Source organism: Canis lupus, chromosome 35 (assembly GCF_003254725.2).
Source record: "Canis lupus dingo isolate Sandy chromosome 35, ASM325472v2, whole genome shotgun sequence".
NCBI lineage: Eukaryota > Metazoa > Chordata > Mammalia > Carnivora > Canidae > Canis > Canis lupus.
In genome coordinates, this window is record NC_064277.1 from 7,903,220 (window position 1) to 7,925,554 (window position 22,335).

The 22,335-nt window shown below is 50.2% G+C and overlaps 1 protein-coding gene across 1 annotated transcript in view; it reads left to right on the forward strand.

Annotated features, from left to right (window-relative positions):
• BMP6 (bone morphogenetic protein 6) overlaps positions 1 to 22,335 on the forward strand; it is a 149,287-nt gene that overhangs the window by 125,445 nt on the left and 1,507 nt on the right. The window contains exons 3-5 of the mRNA XM_025444825.3: positions 9,142 to 9,290; positions 9,981 to 10,178; positions 21,585 to 21,661. Of these exons, the coding sequence (XP_025300610.3) occupies positions 9,142 to 9,290; positions 9,981 to 10,178; positions 21,585 to 21,661 (424 nt within the window). The remainder of the gene's footprint in view (positions 1 to 9,141; positions 9,291 to 9,980; positions 10,179 to 21,584; positions 21,662 to 22,335) is intronic.

Consider the following 22,335-nt stretch of genomic DNA (forward strand, 5'->3'; position numbering starts at 1 on the left):
ATGCTCCTCTGAACCATTCACAGAGATAGAGAACACAGGAATAAGTGAGGGAAGGGCAATGAGGATGAGTTCAGGTTTGGACATGTTTGAGACATGAATGGATGCCCAAGAGGCAGTGAAATATGAAAGTTTTTAGCTCAGCAGAATGAGCTAGCTGGAGTAGTAGATATTTGAGATTCTAAATGAACTAGTAAAGTAGATTAGATAGCCTAGTTGTGTAAGAATAGAAATAAATAATTGCCCTAGTATCATTTATTGGAAATACTATTCTTTTTCCATGCACTTCAGTAGCATCTTTGTTACAAATCAGGTGACCATGTATGTGTGGGTCTGGTTCTAAGACCTTTATTCTGTTCCATTGGTTGTCTTTTTCTTGCACCAATCTATACTCTTCGTTATCTTAGTTTCATAAGAAGGCTTGATAACTGTATATAAATTCTTTAAATTTTGAAACTCTGTTAGCTAGTTATGGCCTTTTGCATTCCCACATAAATTGTAAAATCAGCATTTTAATTTCTATAAAGAAACTTGTGGGGCTTCTAATTGGAATTCCATTAAATCTAGAGATCAATTTTGGAAGAATTGACTCTTACTAATATTGAATGTTCCAATCTAAGAATGTGGTATTTGCCTAGGCTTTCTTTCACTTTTCTTAGTAATATTTTATGATTTTTTTGTGTCTTATATATTCTTATTAGATGATTCTGATTTATAGATCATTAGAATATTCCCGGTTTTGACGATTTTTATGCTATTGTAAATAATATTATTAGCTTTTAAAAACTTCGGTGTCTAATTGTTTCTGCTCACAAAGAAATACAATTGATTTTTGTATATTGATCTTATATCCAGCAACCTTGCAAATTCAATTATTCATTCTAATAATTTTTTGTGCAAAATTTTTGGAATTTCTATAAATATAATCATGTCATCTATAAATATCAGTTTTATTTCTTCTTTTGTAATTCTTACATTTTTTTTCTCCATTTTTCTTGTTTTATTGTACTGACTGGACATGCAGTACAATTTTGAATTTGAGTCAGATTTCTGTCTCAGATCAGAAATCCCTGAATGAATTTGCATGTAATTATATATATATATAATATCTTTATAGGTACTCTTTATTAGAATCTTAAAGAAGTTCTCTATTTCGAGTTAAGTTTTCTAATATTAGAAATTCGTGTGGAATTTTATTTTTAAAAATTTCTGATTTTTTCCCCTAAGTGTTAATGTGATATACTACATTAAACTATTTCCAAATGTTAAACCAACCTCGCATTCATGGAACAAGCCCAACTTGTGATTTATTATCCTTTTTACATAATGCTAGATTCAGAGATCATATCTGATAACTCTATTATTCAGGATCACCTGTGGGTCTGTTCCCATTATCTATTTGTTCTCTTGATTTTTCCTCATTTGACTTTATTTCTTGGCATGACTGATCATTTTTTTAATTCAGTTCTGGCCATTATCTATGGAAAATATTTATAAATGCTGTTATCTCTTTCTAGAGTGGATTTCCTTGTCTTCTGGGAGGCACACAAAATACAGGGTGATCTCTCATTCTTTTCAAGCATTTAAGGGTATTTAAGGATGTGTTAAGAATGATCTGTTTCTGGTTTTTTCCTTTCTCCTAGAGTTTAGCCTTCTAGGGGTCTCAGCTGAAGGTCTAGGATGTTTGATGTTTACCAGAGCTCCTCTTCCTTGGTGGGCTCTGCACTCTAATTTTTAACTTCCAGCATTGAGAAACTGCCAAAAACTCTGCTTAGCTTTTTGTCCTTTAAGCAGTTTCTTTCTGCTTGTTTTCTCAGCTTCCTACTCCACGCATTCACAGCCTCATATTTGGCAAATATCTCAAATGGAAATGTTGGAGTTGAAGGCAGCCAGGACTTGAAGAGCCAAAGTTCTATAGGAGGTGAAACCAAACTTGTATGAGCTCACTTTTATGCAGCCCCTTTCCCCTGGGACCTTAGCCCTCCAGGTCCAAACTTCCCGAAGCTCCAGTTTTTGTCCCTGCCAGTGATGTTGCTCCAAGCTGTAGGCTTCTGCTCCTTTCTGTTTGATACCCATGCATCATGCCAGGAATGATCAAATCTACTGAAATGAAAAGGCAACACAAAAACAATACAAATGTAGGGCTCACCTCCATGTATTTTTCTTCTCCCTGTGATCTTGACCCATCAAGTGTTGACTGTCTTAGTTGCTTTAAGATGACTACAAACAAGTTTATTTTTTCACTTGTCCTCAGTGGGAGTGTTAGTTTGATACATCATAACCAGAAGCATATGTCTCTGAAACATAATATTTTTATTATTTTTATTTTGAAATCTTTACAATGAATCCCCACAAATGTTGATATGTGTGATTCATTAACCAAATAGTGTAGTTTGGGAAACAAGACCTGAACCGGGCAGTCAGTCCAGTTCCAAGATCTGGGAGAGTAATTTCCTTAGAAGAGCATTTCTTACAGATCGATTGCTCTAGAGTGCTACTGGATTTTCAGTGCTGCTGGCTAAAGTGAAGTGACATGAACCTTTATCTTCAACTGAGGTATAAGTGAGATACCTGAGACTTTTTTTTTTTTTTAAGAGAAGGGCAAATTTGAGAAAGCCAGGATGGGAGAACCTTATTGTGGTTGGGGCAGAGCGAAATCAAAGCCTTTTATCGCTGTGCCCAGCCACACCTGTTTCTCTTTCTGTGTCTGGCTTTCACAAGTGTGATCCTCAGGGACTCCTGAAATCTTACTTGCTTATTTGATAATCTCTGGCACACTCAGTGTGGGCCTCAGGCAAGCAATGAGCTTTTCAGTTTTGTTGCTTTGCCCCCGAAAAGAGGATAATACAACACCTCAGGTTATGTAACTAGTTTTGTCTTTTTAGTCAAGTCCTATTATATCTAGAGTGATCCACCTGAAATCAAAACAAAAAATTCAACCAAACCTTATTCCTTAGCCTATCTAAGTTCTGTTCTTTGCAGAGCCATGGTGTAGAAGAGCGTATTACAGGGAGGAATTAAGGTTATCATAAAGAGGAACGTACACTCAAAAGAATGCTCCATTTGAGGGAAAGGGAGAATCGGGTGCAGTGGGCAAGAGAAGCAGTTGTTTGGGGACTGTTTACCTAACACTTGGTAAACATGGAAGAGAAGAAAAGATCAGTCTTTGTTTCTGGAAACTATGCCTTCTGTAGTGTTCATCCCCAGAAACAGATTGCCCCAGAAAGAAGACATGCGTCTTCTTTCCAGGATGTCCAGCCTTGTGGGAGGCCGGCTATGGTGGAGGCTAAGATTATCTTTTGAGACATCTGTTGTTTTTTTTTTTTTTAAATCCCAAATGAACACCTTTTTTCTTGTTTTGTTTCCCTGTATCGTACAGGAAATGGAAATGTAGGATTGGTGATGAAAACATAACATTTGCACGTAACATGTTTAAAAGGTAGCAGGACGTCTCATTCAATGTGTGCTTGATCACTAGGGCGTGTTGGAGTATATATCCCCGTGAAGGAGGACATTGTTTTGTTTCTGTGGCCAAGGAGGTCAGGTTAGGTTGCCATGAATTCATAAAAAATAATCTGCTTTCCACCCTCCACCCTCCCTCTCTGCCTTGGACACAGAGAAGCAGGATTTCTAATAATACTGCTACTTTGGACTTGATCTTATTTGTGATTCTGATTATTAGTCTAACTTGATAACTCCCTGAGGGTAGGGCCAATGCATAAGACAATCAAACATTTACTTGCGGAGTGTTCTACGTTTGCTTTGTACTGTTTTAGGGAGAGGAGCAAGAAATCTTGAGAGCAGTTAGCTTTGAACCTTAAGTCTAAAAACCAGATGACGATGATACTAGTCATATTTAAAGGAGCAGGACCCTGCTGTAGGTCAGACTCTCACAGTGTGGTGCCCAGGCCAGCAGCAGCGGCATCACCTGGGTACCTTAGAAATGCAAATTCTCAGGCCCCACCCCAGAAGCTCTTTGTGCTAACAAACCTTCCAGGTGACTCCAACACAGGCTGAACTTGAGAACAACTGCTGTGATGATTAAAGGGTGTGCAACACTGGAGCCAAGTGACCTATATTCAAATCCCTACTCTGTACTTACTGGCTCTATGACTAGGAGCAAGCTACTTAACCCCCTTGTGCCTCAGGTTCCCTCTCTGTAAGCCTGTGATGGCATTAATAGTATTTACCTCTTATGGTGGTTGTGAGGACTTAGCATATGGAAAAGCATCCATGTAGTAAACGCCAAGTAAGGGCTCGCTAGGTTAATACTGTGTCAGCAAACGGATTTGTATCCGTTTGTTGAAGATGAAATCTGTCATACAGAGTTAAGGTGTTTTTGATATTTAAACCATCTCTTTATACCCTGCTAGTCCTTGAGGTGAATATTAGTTAATACTGAGAGGCATAACATCAGTGAGAGCTTAATTATATAATAATAATGTGCATTCACTCTTATTACCCAAATCCGTGTGTGTGTAGCAGTTTACCCTGATTTGTAGTGCTCTGTTTTCAAATATCCTATTCTTTCCTCCTTTTAGTGGTAAAAGTTTAAACTTATAATCCTCTGTATATGATATATTACATAAGAAGAAAGTAAAACCGCTTGCTTTATTTACTATCTAATTTTCTAAAATGGTTGGCTTTGGGCTTCCGTTCTTTTTGAAATTTAAGTTTGCCTCATTGCATAAAGCAGGTCCATCACTTGATGAGAGTTGTTTCATATCTTAGTTTACCGTGAAGTCCAGCCGTACTGCAAAGGGATGTTGTAAAGAAATAAAGGAAGAAGACAACAGGCTCACCTTATCAAACATCTCATAAATCTGTTTGCTTCAAGCATATAAATTTCACTTGGTCAAGAACATTTCTTTCTAGTAAAACAGTAGTAAGCAGAGTGGCACTTTGTCTAGGGCAGTGTGACCTTAGTGGGTGCCATTTGTCAGGAAAGACTAAAGCCAGCCACTAGGAGCTCGGATACCTCCTGCTCTTCTTCGAGGGTGAAAAGAAATAGGACCCACTGTGTTTGCCATGCTGCTTTCTACGCCAGCCTGATGCAGTATCGCCTGCAAGGGCGGGGGCTTTGGGAGCTTGTATTAGGAGAGACCAGGTGGGGTGACCTCGACAACAAAACACTAGTTCTACAAGTCTTGCTATGAGTGACTTGCTGGTCAGTCAATTCTAGCCTCAGGGTGACTTTGTAAAATTTTCTAGAAATTTCTAGATTTTCCAGACATCCCTTGGTAGGCTTATTAATTGTTAAGAACTTAATTTTCCCAGGAAGATCTAAAGACCTCAAGTGGGCTAACACCGAAAATAAAATTGTTGTATCCTCGAAGATAGAATGCATATTCATCATGAAACATGGGGTTCTGTGAGTTGGTAGAAAACAAAACAGCCAGTAAATTGTTTCAGAATTCTCTGTCTTGTTTCAGAATTTTCTTTCATGATAGATGAACTTGAGCATGTCAGTCATCCCAAGAGGAAGATCCAAGTAATCCAGTCATGATGGTCACTTTGGCCAAACCCTAGGATTCTTTATCCATTGGTAACACATGTTTTAGAAAGAACGACAGGCCTTGAGTCTGCTGAAGTCAGATTTAGAAGGGAATCCCTGTGTTTTTCACCTGGCAAAATCAGATGCATCCTGTTGGAGGCTATACTTGCACAGGAGACTGGGCAGGCTGCAGGTCATTGATGCCAAGTAAATAGGTATCAGCCGGCCCCACCCCATTTCAGTGACTTGCCATAAATAGTGTTTCCTAAATACCTGTGTTATTGGGAGCGTTGAGGCTGAGCCAAAGAGGCTGCTCCTTAAAGCTGTAATTTTTTTTTTTTTTTAAGTTCTTCACCCTGGCTGTGAATGCATGTCGGTAGTGTTCTCAGTCTAGATGGGGAGCCTTCTGCATGAGAGGAGGAGTAGAGCAAGACTGGGAAGGTCACTGGAGTTCCAACAGCAGGTGGCGGCCATCTTTGGTCCCTTCCTGCATGTATCTTTCACCCCTTCCTACCCTGGCCTGGATAGGAGAACCTGCTCGTGATTTCTGATCATGTGCCAGCTCTGAGTATCTTTTTTTTTTTTAAGATTTTATTTATTTATTCATGAGAGACACAGGCAGAGGGAGAAGCAGGCTCCATGCAGGGAGCCCGATGCGGGACTCGATCCTGGGTCTCCAGGGTCACGCCCTGGGCCAAAGGTGGTGCTAAACCGCTGAGCCACCGGGGCTGCCCCAAGCTCTGAGTATCTTAACATGGTTCTGTATCCAGCTGATGTTGGCATCTCTGTGCAGTAGATTTGATCCCTTACCTCCTTCTGAGCCCTCATTCAGTATTTTCAACCTGTGCCCTGGGCCTTTCTAGACTCTGCTTTTTAGATATGTGGTGGCTAAGAGCATAGGCTCTGACTTTACGTTCTGGTCACACACCTAAGCTCTGTGGGCTCCATGCCCTCAGCTGTAGAAGAGAGACGGGGAAAGGATCTGGCTCTCTGCGGACCCCAAGGAATAAAGGCGAGGCTCTTGGGGCATCCCGCATGTTGGAAGCACACAGTAACTCTTGTTGCTTCTCTTCCATTTAGTCCACTTATTTTAAGTGCATGCTCTACCTCTCCTTCCGTCCGTGGACCCGAGCCTCCTAGATGATGTAATGAGCATCACAATTTGAGGCTACCTCACGGCCGGTGAGCCACTTCTTTTGTCTTTCCGGGCTCAGCTATCTGATTGCCTGTGTGTTCCCCCTGGCCCCCTGAGCAGTGAGGACCAGCATCCTCGCCATTGCCCGGCCAGGGACGGAGGTGGAGAAGCAGCACAGGTGCCCAGGGACCCAGCAGTGACTCAGGAGCAGGCAGGAGAGTAAGCCAGGCCGCTCGCATCTACGCGTCCCCACTCGCCTTGTGGCTTGCATCCCTTCCACCTCCCGATTGCTAATCCTCCTCCCCTCAGAGCCTTCTTCCTTTATCCCAAGATTAACTTGGGGTTCGTCTTTTCCCCTTTAATCCGTGCCCTTTTCTCCTTCTCTCTGCTTTCTCTCCTTTGTGGGAGACTTCCACCCTGCCCCACACTGTCTCCTGTAACTGTTTCCTGCTTCATAGACCCTACTTTTTCCAAATTAAAGTTCATTCTAGCTCTTTGTACCAGCTCCGCCGCCCTCCTATCTCAGACTGTAGTTTTCTGCATCCTCGTGCCAAGTCTTTAAGAATTGTCTGCCAGGTGCACAGGTGCGTCACCTAAGCTCTGTGAACAGCGACGAGTGACCCCCTTCACTCCGGGGCAGCTTGGCGCCCTGGACTCTCATTCTAGAGGGTGCCAGAAGGACGTGCCTGCCCTGCCGGGGGACCAGGGCTCCTTTTCCCACAGTGCTGTTCGTCGTGTCTGTGTTATTCCTGGATGAGGGTCTTCTCCAACCTTCCAGAAGAGAATTTATGTCTTTTTATATCTTCACTTCAAAGCTTTGGACTTGCAGTCCGCTCTTGCTGTTTTCTATGAACACCCCCTGTCTCCCTGCTCACAGTTACCTAGGGCCTGGGGGGCAATTTGTCAACAGGAGGTATGACACATGCACGTCGGGGAGTGCTTTAAAGATGGCAGGCCCGCATGTGGCCCCCCGCAGACTCTGGTCGGCAGCTGAGTAAACTCCTTTTCGCTGTACCTACTGTTTTAAGCTTGGAAAAGATGACGGTAGAGTTTCCTTCTAACTCTAAGCCACGTAAACAGGAAAAATTGTTTCCCCTCAGAAATCTAAGACTTTTGACTCCCAACATCTCACTGGCCTCACGAAGATTTGATGGGGCAGAGAGAAATTGTACTCCCTTGCCACGGGTTGGCCTTTCTTAACAATCTCAAACAGCAGGGACACAGTACGGAAAACTGGACGTGCTTGCTGCTTTTCACTAGCTAGCTCTTTCATTTACCAGCTTTTGATCTTAGTTGCATGGCTGTAACCTCAAGGACGAGTCCGATTCCCCAGCCGTCCCATGGGGATCGTGATCCTCAACCATCTCTCAGGATCGTTGATAGGAGAACGAAGTGCACAAGAGCGCCTTATAACCAATTTCAACATTCGGTGTTTGCATTGCAGTGCTCATCTTAATGATGCAGGGTTCTAGTAATTTTTCTATCCTGTAAAAGATGGTACCCGAGGATTTCAATCTTTCCATGGCCAAAATGGTGCCCTTCCCTGGCCTGGGAGTGCCTGGCCATTTCATGCCCGTGACCCTGGGATGTCAGCTCAGATTCAGAGTATCCTTGAAACACACGAAGGGGACCGTCCCCTAACACCGCTCTATCACCAAGTGTTGCACGAGTGGGAAGAAGCCTTCATCCATCTTCCCACAACTCCCAGGGTTATGTTAGTTGAAAACTATAAGAAATACATACGTATGTAAAACTACTCCTTTTGGAGCCCAGTGGAAAGAATGGATTCCAGGTTTTCCTACAAGAAGCCCAGCCATGGCTCACAGCTGCACCGGGATGAACTTTAAAATCACTCAACATCCACCCACAGCTACACCGTCCACACAAGAAAGGAGCCCACACTCAGCATGGACTGCTCAAAGGCCGTAATTAAAAGCAAGGAACTGATGATTACTCACAGATTTGATGTGGCCTCTCGATTCTCCTTATTTCACAGGAACTAACATATGAAGATTGTTGGGTCCTCATTTTACAAAAGAGAAAAATGAACAAAGCACACCCCTTTTTTTTTTTTTTGCTCATATGATTCCTGATTTTAATATTTTCCCAATCCTTTCCCTCACACCCCTCCTTGCTCTTTTTTTTAGAGTTCGTTTACCACAAAGTAAGCAACAATATGACTTACTTTCTTCCTCCTGCCCTCCCTTCCTTATTTCCAAGAAAGACTTGGCATGAACAGCCATAGCAAGGCCTTTGATGAAGTTGAGAGATCTACATATTTTGGGGAGAAAACTCATTTCTGTGAAGCTCCCTAGCATGTATTCCTCTCCAGATCATGCCATGCATGTGTCCGGTGTGTCACGCGAGCCAGAGCTGCAGTAGGGCACTGTGCGTGGCTCCTCCTGTGTGCACGTAACCCAACGTTGGTGTTTTCATCCTAACGCCAAGGCAGGACAGAGAGGGTGGGCCGAGAGGGCAGCACGCGACTCACCACACCATCTCTTCTTTCTTTCAGAGACTCTGACCTATTTTTGTTGGACACCCGCGTGGTGTGGGCCTCAGAAGAAGGCTGGCTGGAATTTGACATCACAGCCACTAGCAATCTGTGGGTCGTGACCCCACAGCACAACATGGGGCTACAGCTGAGCGTGGTGACCCGGGATGGTAAGTTTGCCAAAATCGGCCAACAGTTTTCTTCCATTTCCTCTCCAACAGTTAGGATAGAGCCATGGTTTCCGGTGGAGACCACAGCTCTGGGGTGACCTCACTGACTGTTCCCTCATAACTGCTACTGAAAAGCAAAATCTTTCCTGGAGGTCTCCAGGAAGGACTGGATATAAGTAGATGGTCTGAGTTCCAGTAACAATGGGAAGACCGCTCACAGAGGCAGGGGAGGCCAGGCTACATTCTGACTATTGGCTGGGGTGGGGGGCCGGGGAGGGGAGGTTTGCACAGAAACCCTTCCAGTGCCCCCTACTCCTCCAGCACCAAAGCTCAACAGCTCAGACTCCCCACACAGGTCCTCAGACGGGGCCCACGCTGCCTGTGAAGTCAGTCACCTCCCTGTTTGGGAGGCATATGATCAGAAAAGAACAGTCGCATCAGGAAGCCTTTCAGGAATGGGAGGGCCTGGGAGTTCACGCCAGTCCTTGCTTTGGTTTCGTGGAGCTTTGGAAGGAGTGTTTTGATTTTGCCCATCCAAAGGGAGGCAGCAGGGCTCTGAGAAGGCCTAGTGCTCTTCCCTCACGCTCCTTCTTTGTGGCTGACACCTGCGCGGTGAGGGAGGCTCAGCTATGCAGCTTATAGGAACAAGTTTCCATGGACTGAAGACCGGTTCTGTGGTTTGCATTCAAGGACTCCCCATCAACCCCCGAGCCGCAGGCCTGGTGGGCAGAGATGGGCCTTACGACAAGCAGCCCTTCATGGTGGCCTTCTTCAAAGTGAGTGAGGTCCACGTGCGCACCACAAGGTCGGCCCCCGGTCGGCGCCGCCAGCAGAGCCGCAATCGCTCAACCCAGTCCCAGGATGTGTCACGGGTCTCCAGCGCCTCAGGTAGGTTTGGGTGGAGCCTCCCCCCCTTTCTTTTCCAGAAAGGAAGCCTGGTTAGCACTCAGGTCTCAATGAGAACAAGGATGTGCTGATGGTGTCAGCTGTTACCTGGCTTCTGCCCAGAACTACAAAGGCCTACAGGTGCCTCATCACAGCCACCAATTACCTAGAAGGGTTCCTAGAGCCATCAGAAGGGGATGTTTGTTCTCTGGGGACTGAGTTTGCAGGCTAGACACCTGAGCATCTGGTTTTCTAGAAGAGCATCCTTCCGTTTGATGAGATTTCTCCAACTCCTCTTTCATTCACACAAAGGTCCTGAGAACACCTAGATTTTCTTCTAGTCGTGTCACTCCTGGGAGGCTGTGGCATACAAACAAACGTGGTGTATTTGTGTGAGATGGACTCGTACTTGTCCATGCTCTTGGCTGAAAGTGATGGAAACTCAGCTCCGACAACCGTCTCCGACCGGTTTCATTGGTGCATTGAACCGGAAGTTGCGGATTCTATCTTAGGCCTGGCCAGATTCATGGGCTCACACAGTGTGACCTACCTTGCCTTCTCTTCTTCTGTTTTCCCTTATTGGTGGCATTCTCAGAAAGACCATCTCTGTGTGGTGGAGGCAACCGGTAGTCCCAGGATTTTATCCCACTTGGTAACCTCAGCTTCAGAAGAGAACATCTCTTTCTGGTAGTAGCTTCCGTAGAAAGCCAGGCTGAGGCCAGGTGCTCACCTCTGAGCTAGGGAATGGGGTCAGCCCCATCCTGCCCCAAACAGGCAGGTTCCGAGGGCTAGAGAGAGGAAGAACTCCTACTGCTTGAGTGTCAATTCAGTAGTCCTTCAGAGGTGTTTCCCGCTGCCCCCCGCCCCCCCATGCTGTGTCTTACTAGAAAGGGATATGGAAGTCCACTCATCAAAACATGAAGTGTGGGGAGCAGGTGTTGCTTCCTAATATCAGCTCACATCGCTAGTAGGCACCAAATTCAAAGAGATGCATCTTGCTCTAAAGCCAAGGCTTACAAGTCCTGGGTCTCCTTGAGCTGTTGAATTGGCCCAGGATTCAAGCATGAAGTTGAAGATTTGCGGTGGGATTTGCAGTCAGAGATGTTGCTTCCCTTGTTACTAGTCCGTGACGTTGGGCAAACCTATTTCAGCTTCCGGGTTACTTGTCTTTTAAGTGGGGATGACGCACACTCGGTCGGTTTGTTGGGGTTAAATAAGTATTTGATCTGGTCCCTCATAATGCCCAGAGTAGTTGCATCCAGTTGTAGGAAGCAGGTCCCCAGGGCGTATGTTAGGACCCAAGAAAGGATGTCAGATGCTTCTGGAAGATGCACCAGTTCTACCAGGTGACTATTTAAGAGTGTCCTCGTCAGCGGCCAGAAAGACTTCACGCAGCTTTCCAGAGTGCTCCATTTCTCTTTGGGAAGAGGCATCTCCGTTTTAGGTTCCGACCTACTAAGCCATCCCTCTTACGAGTAACTGAGCTGTAGAGCTAGAGGATCCACCACCCAGTGTGAGGTGACATTTTGCTGCTTTTGTCATCCTGGTGTTTCTTGGAAGCGTCGTGCAGCGTGGGTGTTCCCGTGTTTACCACTAAAAACAGAAGAAAGAAGAAGAAGAAATGATTGCTTTCCTTTGTTCGCCTCTGAGGAAGCCTGCTAAAGAGAGGCCTTCATGTCCGTGTCCCCCTTCAGGGCGCGATGAAGGAGGCTGCCCGTGGCGGGCGTCGATTCATTAATGAACTGCGGTCGCTTTGGCGCTGGGGCCCCAGACACGAAGGCAGCTCTTGAAATGTTGATTGCTTTTTTAAAATTGAAATTTCACTTGATTTATTCAACACCCCCTCCCCCAAGTACACACAACAGATTTTGTAATTGGAAAAACATGTCTCTGATTTGGGTTTTTACCAGGATCATCCAACTATTCTTTTTCCACGTCTCTTTCAGCTTTTTTTAAAAATTAGCATTTGACAAGTTTATTAAATAGGAATATGAAAGTTGATCGAACGTGTATTAAGAGGCCAGCGTATCTGCTCTTTCTTGGGCCTCCCACCCCCGCCTCCCAGCCTGGTCCTCGCCCATACGCTTTGCTCCTTCCCGCGGTACTAGGACAAGAGAGTTCATACGGGTACCTCTGGCCTCACTCCTTCAAAGGCTCAGACCCCCGAAGAGAGTGTTACTAGGAAGGACCCTCCTTCCCTCTTAGTGTCTTCAAAGACCCTCTGAAGCTGGTCGAGAAATTGCTCAGGTCGGGCCCACGGAAGTGCCACTTTAGATATTTGGCATTTTCTTCCTTATTCATCCTTGCCATTAATGGGAGCAGACGTACAAGGGGAGAGGTTGCTCCTGGAGAAAGGATTTCCAGAAAGACTGCCTGCTACGCAGAGAAATGGGTTGTCTGGTTTGTGCCAAGCCGCCGTGGGACCAGATGTTGCCCACCTTCGTGAAGCAGGGAGCCGCAGCTGAGACAGAAAGTTGTCCTCTCTGGTGTGACCCGAGGCAGGACTTTCCCTTTGGAAATCTTCTGGAAGTTTGAAGGAAGAGATTACTTTGCCTCTGCTGCCCCCCTTCTTCCACAGAGTGCTCCCAGGGAATTAATATTTCTCCGCTGAGACAACCACCACCGGAAGCCCATCAGAGACCATCCTGCATCTGGGCAGAGAAGTGAACATAATCCATCAAATTGCCTGTCATCGGGGTGAAACATGGCAGGGAAATGTGCGGCTATTTTTGGAACCGAGCTGCAGATGCCTGGGCCGACAGGGCAAGTCCGCAGCGAGGGAAAGGCCAAGAGCCCCGTCGGCCTCCTCCCCACCGCCCACCAGAATCTGCTCGAACGTCTGCATTGGCCTTCAAGGCGGACTTTGCAAACACATGCACCGAAGTGTGGGTTTGGATCGAAGGCTCCCTGGATGGTTTTCACTTGCCCCTGCTTCTCTGCAGCTGTCTGCTCCCAGTGAATGACGGGTGTTGGCTGTGTCGCACTTCTCCAGCGGCTTGGATCTCATCTGGACACTATTGTTGATCACTTTTGCACATGTTTTACGAGTCATGGTCCAAGCCGTGCTGTGCAGCCCGTTGGGGATTCCAGTGAATCTGGCAGTTCTTTCTCAGCCTCCAATTCCACCACCCTACTGCCCTGCGCCAGCCTGCCCTCGGGTTTGTTAGCTCCCATCTTTCTAGTGGCTTCCGTTCACCGTCTTTTATGGTAACTTTTTCTTGCGGTTCATTGCTTCATCTTCTGGGGGCCTGTGATACCACCTGGCCAGTTCACTACCAGGACTGTGCACAAATGGCCTTGAGGGAAGGTTCCATGTGGGAGCTCTAGACACCAGTCGAGCTAATTTCCCAGGATCTTTCCGGACCTTACTGCGGAGGGAGTTGTTAACACGATGTGAGTCTGAGGTTCTCAGCCGTGCCATGTCAACCCCCTGGTTGCCAACGCTGTGACTTGGAATTGCTCTTGGTTTTGGCAGATGAGGGTTTGGGAACTTTTCTGCCACTTTTAACAATTCGTGTAAAATTCGGTGACCTTCAGGCCTCTTTCATCCTTGATGTTTTTGTTGCCACCACGCACCGCTGCCAACCATCTGCGAACCAGCGAGCCTTCAAGACCCTGTCTGTCCTTTGGGAGGAGTCCTTTGCTGCTTCCAGTGCTACGTGTTAGCATTTCAGAGTCCTTCCTCCTTCCACGTCTTTCCAACCCAGCCAAACACGTGTCTTTAAGGGTCTTGGGTGGGTGTGGGAGGGGAGTATGGCTCTGGTACATATAGATATGCCAGTGACCCTACTGATAGTTCCAGTTCTGATCTTTTATCTCTTGAACTTCCCAATTAGGACCATTCAGTGTGCTCTCAGCATAAGAAAGGCAACCGGGACTTCACCACTTGCAAAATAGTGGCTTGGGTCCTTTGTTGTGACTATGAAATCTTGCTGTAGATTTTAGGGAACTCCAGGCAGTAGGCTGGGGGCCTCATCCTGACCGGTCAGTGTGTATTTGGCCTGTGAGTTCCTGGCAAGTGTCCCCACTAGGTCGTCATGTGCTTGCATAGGTTGGCATGCCAACACTGAGTGAGCTGACCCCCATCCCCACCCCCACCCCCACCCCATGGACATCCAGAGCTGGAGAAGAATGGATGTGGGTCAGGGCTTTGAGTTAGCTCTTTATGGTTCTTCAAAGGAATTGGGAATTGTAATTTGTCATTTTGATCTTAAATTAAAATTTTAGGGCCTGCAGCTTGGCTTCCAGATGTCTTGGTCAAGAGGTAGAGGCTTGTTCGGGGCTTTCTAAAAGAAAGCAAATCTTAATTCTCCACAGCTGTGGTGGACAGACAGGACGTTAGTGATTCAACAGAATCATGTCGAACTCCCTATTTATAATACCTGACTCTCATTTGCCAGTAAGCTCCTTTGGGATAAAAGGTGTCAAGGAGTGATAGGTTCCCCTTTACCCCATCCCTAGTTGACCCCTTATGAATGTCCTGATGGCAGGTGATGCTGAAAGGCAGTAACAGGCATGACCAGGAGCTGCAGGAGGCCTGAATAGTTCAACCACTACCAGCTCCTGAGAGGATGCTGGGGGCCGGGAGACTCAGTCTAGGAGGGAACAGGGAGAGCAGAGGTGCTTAAAGTACTGGGAGTCTTAGTGCTCAGTCTTCGAGAGAAGCCTTTGTCTGTTTTCAAGACCCTTAATCTCTGCATTCTTTGGTAAACGAAATAAAGGCCGAGAAGAGACCAAAGTCCACCCAAGATAATGGAGCAGGAGATCTTGAAATTCTGGCCCCACAAAAGGAACAAGACCTCCCCGTTGCCTCGAACCCTGTCTAACCATCCTGGTTGTAAACAAAATCTAGATTCTGAAAATCAGGCTCCCCGCTCCCCGCTTTCTGTGAGATGACCCCCACCTGCAGTTGTCCGCGCAGCAGAGCTCGAGGACCTGGGCTTCCTCCGGCGCGTGCGCCACGGCCACCCCATGAGCTCGGGGGAGCCAGAGCCTCGTCTGGATCAGGTGGGCTGGAAGGGCGGGGGATGTGGACGGAGGGGCCAGGGCAGTGGAGGCGGAGGGGCCCTCCCCACGGCGGGGCTGCTCTTGGCCCCATCCTTCTAGGAGGGAGGGGAAATGAGAGCCACGAATTGTTTCCTCTAAAACACGAGTTTCCTCTGGGAAGTCCCTGTAGCCTGGGCTCAAACACTGGGGGCCCGTGGGGTGTGTCACTGTGTCCCCAGCTGCTGGCAGGTGTGCGGCCTGCTGCGCAGGAGCCCGGCCTACAGGGCCCAGCCCGCACAGGAGCCCCGGCCTGCTTCCCCCCACCCCGGTTTCGCGGGTTGCCTTGACTTTGTCCTTTCTCTGCCTTGCTCCTCCCGGTGGTGCCCCTGGGGCCAGCCGGCCGCGCAGCCCTGCGGGTCAGGGTCATGGCGGTGCTGTCCCTGCTCATCCGGGACTCGTGCCCCCGAGACTCTCCTGGCCCCTGGTGCCCGGGAAGCCTGGGTCCCGTCCCGTGTGGCCAGTGGGCGGCAGGAGGAAGCCAGTGGCCGGGCCCAAGGCCTCCCCTCGTGTGGCTCCGGTGGGCCTTGCGGTGCGTGCAGCTTCCGGGGGGCGGCCGCGAGGAGTGGGGCTGCCCTCCGGGGTGGCGGGATGTGTCCCTCGTGCCTGGGCAGGACCGGTGTGCGGTGCCCGGGGACGGGGGTGCCGTGAGCGGGGCTGGGCACGCCACCTGCTTCCAGCGGGGTCAGGAGCACCCTGTCCTCACCGTGCTGAGCCCCAGAAGTGCCCCCCTGCGGGGTCCGGGGGACGGGGGGAGGCGGCCCAGGGCTCAGCCAGGCCCCGTTAGTCTCGTTAGTTCTCGCCCTAGGGGGAAACGCCCCTGGAGCATCGCAGGGAAGCCCGGATGCTGAGGTGGTGGGGGGGGCAGAGACTGTCACCCATGAACCTGAGTGTCAGGGCCACGGCCCCGAGGCCAGGGACAAAGGGTCGCCAGGACCTGGCCCAGGGCGCTCAGCCCCGCTCGGCCGGGGCATCCAGGTGGGGGGGTCTGCACCACCGCTCCACGGCCCAGAAGGCCTGGCGAGGTGCGGGGGGCCCTGTGCGGGGAGCGCGCCCTTGCCCTCATCGGCCCCCCCAGAGCCCCTCTGCTCTGCTCCGCAGCATCCACGGGGACAGAGGCCGGAGGATTTTGCCAGATGCTCCTCCCTTAGGGGGCAAACAGGCAGGGCTGCTTTGGGGGCTTTTTTTTTCTGTCCAGCAGGCCCCATGCCCAACATGGGGCTTGAACTCACAACCCTGAGATCCAGAGTCAGCATGCTCCCTGCACGGAGCCCGTCGGGTGCCCCAAGGTCTGCCCCGCTTCTGAAGCTTACTTCAGGACCACTTTTTCCCTAACAACTTCCACCAACAGAACTCAGCCCTCCGGCCTCTCAGGCCTCCCTCCCCACCAGGGTGGGGCCGCCCCAGCTCCCTGTGAGGGAAAGCGTTTCTCTCCTGCTGGAAGCAGCTGTGGAGCTGCCCTTGTCTGATATGGAGGAGACGGGTCCCGGGGCTCCTGTGCCCCTCCGGTCGTGTCACCTCGTAGCGGGGTTTCTCCGCCCCAACCCACGTGTGGCCAGGCCCTGGCGGTCCGGCCTCGGCTCAGCCGCCCTGGGCCTGGTCTGGCGGCGCCTGACTCCGCGCTGGCCTGCGCCCGGGGCCTGCCCTCCGCGTTCGGCCGAAGAATCCGAATCCCGGGGAACGAGCGGAAGCCAGATTTCACTTCCTCTTGTTCAACTTCGAAAAGGCCAGATTCCTCGAAAATGTGTCTCAGGTCCCAGACCAGCCTGCACCACATCTGCATCCGGGGACGCCCGGGCAGCCCTGGGGGCTGCAGACGGGCTCTGGGGGTGAAGGGGCAATGGCATCGCCGGCGTGCGCGCCCCCCTCCCCGTGACCCAGGTTCGAGAGTCTGCAGACTCAGCTGGGCAGCGGGGGCCCGGCTCCGAGGACTCTGGCCTGACCGTCGGAGACGGGGCTCGAGCTCCCCGATGCGTCTCACCAGGTGGGCATGGGGCCGCCCATGGGTCCCACGGAGGACGACTGCCCCCAGGGCGTGTGGCCCGGCCTCCCGCCTGTGGCTGTGCCCAGCCGCGCGGCTGCTTTTCCTTTGCCTTCCCCGTGCCTGGCAACCCCCGTTTGGGGAAAGCTGGGTTGCCTTCCTCTCCCCACTGCAGCGGGCGAGTCCTGTCGCTGTAGGAGCTCTCCCCGGCCCTCTCCAGACCCTGCATCCCAACAAATAGCCAGCGGCCAGGGCGGGAGGATGCTCTCCCGCAATCCGTCAGCCCTCCTAAAACCCAACGGAACGGTGCGTGGCCGTGTAATTCCACGACCCAGGGCACCGACCCCGGGGTGGCAGGCACAGGTATTTTGAGGAGCACTGACCTTCCCAAATATTCATACACCCTCTGCCCGCATGCAGCATGGAGTCCTAAGGCATCCTAAGTGCAGCCCGAGAGGGTCCGTGGGAGGGAAAACAGAGTGGAATCCCTCCATTCCTCTCTCTGGCCCCGATCTTAACAAAAATACCAGTGTCTAGCTCTAAAAGAAATAGCTGTTCTTACGGAGAAAGTTCTCTTTGTTGCGCATTGAGAGTCAGACTCGCAGGAGGCTCACAGAGAGCTAGAGCTGTGGAAGGTAGAAGCAAGGTCCTTGGCCATGACACCTTGGTTGGTCTTCCTGGTGGCCAGCCCCCATCCTAAACCTGTTGCCTGACCCGTGAGTTGGAACCGTCGGGCAATTTCATGACTTTTGTATCTCCCGGGTTATAATATTCCTCGCCATGTCCACTGGCCTGGAAGGAAAGGTACCCCAGAAATCTCTGCTTTTCCCATAGCTCATGATTCCAAGCTGGACGTTGGGGAGATCGTGGTCCCAGGACAGAGAAGGCATTTGTGGGGAATGTTTACTTTGTGGGGACAAAGCCAACTGGGATCAGGCAGGATAATTCTAGACTGGGACTATAAGTTGGGGAGTCATATCACTTATCATCTAACCCAGGACGACTTCAAGAATGCAAGGAACTGAGGCCTTGGAGTCTTCAGACTTGCAACTGGCAGGAGAAGACGTGCAGGGGCAGAGGACTGTGGGCGAGTTCAGAAGGGCCAGGCCTGGGAGCACACACCTCCCTTCTCCCTGCCTCCCCTCTGTGTGGGCAGGGTCGAGGCACATGGCCACGCCTAACTCCAATGGGAAGCGTCCAGGGGCTGTGCGCCCAGTGGGTGGACAGGGGATGGGGTCTTTCATGAACACAGAGTGGACTTCACCGGGCTGTTCTACAGCAGGCCGCCCCAGGACCTTCACATCTGCTGTTCCCACCGTGCAGACTCCCCTTGCCCCAGACAGCCTCCCGCCTTGCTCCCAACATTCCTGCGGGTCTCTGCTTGGAAGACACCTTAACAGAGAGCCAGGCCCACCAACCCCGATGAGAGAGTGACCCCTCGCTTGGGCCCTGCTCTCCCCGTCTCCCAACTACTGAATAATCATTTAGTGGGTCAAGGCCCTTCTTGACTACATGAAAAAGAAGCAGACTCTAACGAAAAATAAGAGTAGCAGGCACTCATCCAGCCAACAAGAAGGCTGGAGAACCACGTAGAGAATTAAGTGATCAAGCTCCGACCCGGCTACAAGGACAGTGTGCTCTGGATGCTATCACCCTGGACACTCGCTGCCATGCCACCCGTTCTTGGTTTCCCCTTGGAGTCACGCTGTCAAAGGTGGGGGCATCTGCATGACTTCTCGTCAAAAGCTGATACTCAGTTGCCAGGGGACAAAGGCAGGAGCTACCTCATGGGAGATGGGGCCTTGATTCCCACCTGTCTGGGTGAGAGGGGAGAGGTGTTACTGGAACCCGGGTAGCCCACGCAGGAAACATCTGCCATAGCCAGGTATGGAATTCTGGGTTGATGGCATCATTCTCAGGGTGTTAAACAGCTTATGTTGTGTATTTTTGTTGCAAAGCAGTTGGCTGCCCATCTGCTTGGTGTTCCTCTGTGGCTCATTTTCTTTTTATCTTCTGGTAAAGATAAGAAGAATTACCAGAATTCTCTTAAGAATTCCTCTGCGTTTAATATATACTCCAGTGTCACCATGTGCGGCCAGGGAGGAATTTATTTACTCTGCTCAGGACTCACTGAGCCTTTTCAATATGAAGACGCTGGCCTTCCTTCACTTTTAGAAAATTCCCACGCATTCCTGTATTCGAATATAACTCCCCAATATTCTCTTCAGAAGCTCCTATTGGAAATGCATTGGACTTTTCATTCTGTCTTTCATTATCTCTTCACAGAGAGAGAGAGAGAGAGAGTTCAATTTTCAAGCCATGGTACTCCAAGCTGTATTTGGGGGCATTTCTTCAAATTCCTTGTTCACTTCTTTAATCCTCTCTTCATTGGTGTCTAATCTGCTATCTAACCCATCCATTTCATTTGTCTCTCCAGCAGAATTTTATAAAGTTCTATTTTGTTGTCTTTCACATCCACGTGTTCTTTTGGCCCGTTGTTTATCCAAAATGTCCTTGCTTTAGGGTTTCTGTTTCTTATTTTATCCCTTCCGTTAGATATTCGTTTTGTAACCCCACTCAGGGATGACCCTTGCCTGCAGTCCCTGTATTTTCTCTTCTATCCTAACTCTCCTTTTGGGACAGTTCCTTTGTGTGCCTGCTGTTTTCTTGAGGGATTATTTTCAGCAGGAGGTTCCTGTCTTGCTTTGTGGATGGTGGGTGGTTTCTTGTTTTTTTGTTTTTTTTTGTTTTTTTACAGAGAGTCTTCATCGTGAAAATCTCCCTCCGGGGTGGCTTTGCATTCAACTTCTGGGTACTTGAAATTACAGCTTGGGTTGCCCTGCAAGCTGAAAAGGCAGGAAGGGAGCATGAATAAAGTTAGAATGAGCAAATCACCTTCAAAAGGTGGCCGGTCTCTCCTCCCGGGAGAGCTGACTGAGCTGCGTCCGTGCCCTTTGATTCTCTGCCTTCCAAACTCCTGAGATCTGCACGCCCCGTCTTACTTCAGGGCCCAGGTGTCCAGGTAGCAGGGAACCTAGGTCAAGTAGGCTTTCAACAATTAGGTGATTTACTGGCTCATGTGATTAAAAAGGGCAGAGGTGGCGTGCAAGGGACCTCCTGCTCTTGCATCCATCGAAGTCCGTTGTAGATCAAGAAGCTTCCTCTGGAGTCTTGGGGCGCTTGGGTAGCTCAGTCGGTTCAGACCCTTTCTCTGGAGGCTACTTCTGATGTCTCTGGACACCAGCACAGGATGGATCCTTTGGCCTCACGGTTCACTATGACAGTAGTTCCTAAAGCCAGTTGCAGGCCCCTCTGGCTCAAACGCCTTCACAGGCCTACTTTAATGCCTCTGGTAGAAAGTCCAGATGATGCCGGTTGCCATTCCAGGCCACTCATTTCCCCGGCTTTATCTCGCCTGACTCATCGCCCCATGTCCTTACAACTCATTCCACCAGAACCACTCACTTTTCCTCTCACTCCCACCCTTAACCGTGACCCTTCTCTGAACTCCCCGTGGGACTCCCCAGATGCCTGCCCGTAGCATCCACATTGTTTTGGGTGAGTTCCTGGTCTCACGCCACTCCTTGAGGCCTCTGAGTTCCTGGAGGGAGCCAGCCTCCTGTTCCCCGTGGCGCCCAGCACAGGACGCCTCCCAGGAGAGCTGCTCCCGCTGGCCTGAATGGTCCAGGCGCTCCCACACTCCTCTAGGTGAGGCCAGGCTCACGGCGGCTGCCCCACGCAGGCCAGGTGCACACGTCCCACGTAGTCCCACCAGGCTCTACTGTCCCAGGAGCCTGTGCTTTGGTGCAGGTCAGCGGGCTCAACCCTGGAAGTGAGACTGGGGACGTGATCTTGGCCGCGGGGTGGCCCTCCCTGGCGGGCTCACAGGCCTCTCGGTTAGGCCCTGCTGCATTGCCCTCCCTTCAGGCTGCTCTCCTGTGAGGGCCCAGGTCTCCCACAGCCCCGGTGTAGCCTCAAGGCTGTCCCTGTGGGAATCACAGCAGATCCCACCTAGGGTAGTTGTCTGGTGAACACGAGGTCTCCCAAGTCAGGAGCCCGAGGAGGGCTTCAGGGCATCCCAGGCGCCCCCTCCGCAGGCCTTGCATACAGCAGGGGCTCACAGCGGACATCCACTCAAGTCCGTGATCACGTACCGGGTGCCAGGCGGCCTAGCACTCGCACCTGCGTGGACGAGGTGGCCTGAGTGAGGCCACTGGGAGCCTGACAGCTGTTTGGGGACCACATGTGTATCTAGCGGGGGCCTCGTTCCCTGCCGTCTTGCGCCTCGTACGGGGCCCGGCCCACAGGCGCCCCCCGCCCCGCGTTAGTGTTGAAGTGAAAGAGTGGATGAGCTGATGGGCGCATCTTCTGCTCTCCTCTGACAGATTACAACAGCAGTGAGTTGAAAACGGCCTGCAGGAAGCATGAGCTGTATGTGAGCTTCCAAGACCTGGGATGGCAGGTGAGTTCTCTGGACAGCAAGGGAGACCAAGGCCCTTCCCTCTCGATGGCAGCGGCTGTCCTCGAAGATCTTGAGCTTGAGGGCCCAGGTGATTCCTCATGGGACGGGACCTGCGAGCTCTTCCGGAGGCTGGGCTTCTGGCAGAAGGCGGATGAAGGGCCGGCCTCCTCGTGGCCCAACGCACCCCCTCCCTGCCCCCAGCAACCTTCCCAGGGAGCCAGGTTCCCACGTTCTGTGTACATCAGAATCAATCCCACAGCTCCCGGTGCTCTGCCCCTGGTCTTTCATAGTCCATGAGGCACGTACGGACTTGGACCTTGTTGGTGTTTTGAGAAAGGGTTGGAGAAACTCCTCTAACGGTCCAATGGCTCTCAATGGACTCATCCGAATTATCTAGAAGAGCACGGACGATTAGCCCCACACCTGAGAACCACCACTAGTTTCTGAGAAGCGAGTTACAAGTGACGAGTGATAGGAAAGGACGTCCATAAGCAGGTGGCATTATGATGACCGCGCCTGTGGGTCCAGGTGCGTTAAGCACCCACCTGTGTGCTCCCAGGCCCAGCAGGTGGGTAGCGACTGAAGGCTTTGTGGGCCTGCAGAGGGAGAGAAGGCTCTGGAGCCAGATAGATGAGGCTCATGCCCTAGCTTTTGCCGCCTGAACATGAACTTGG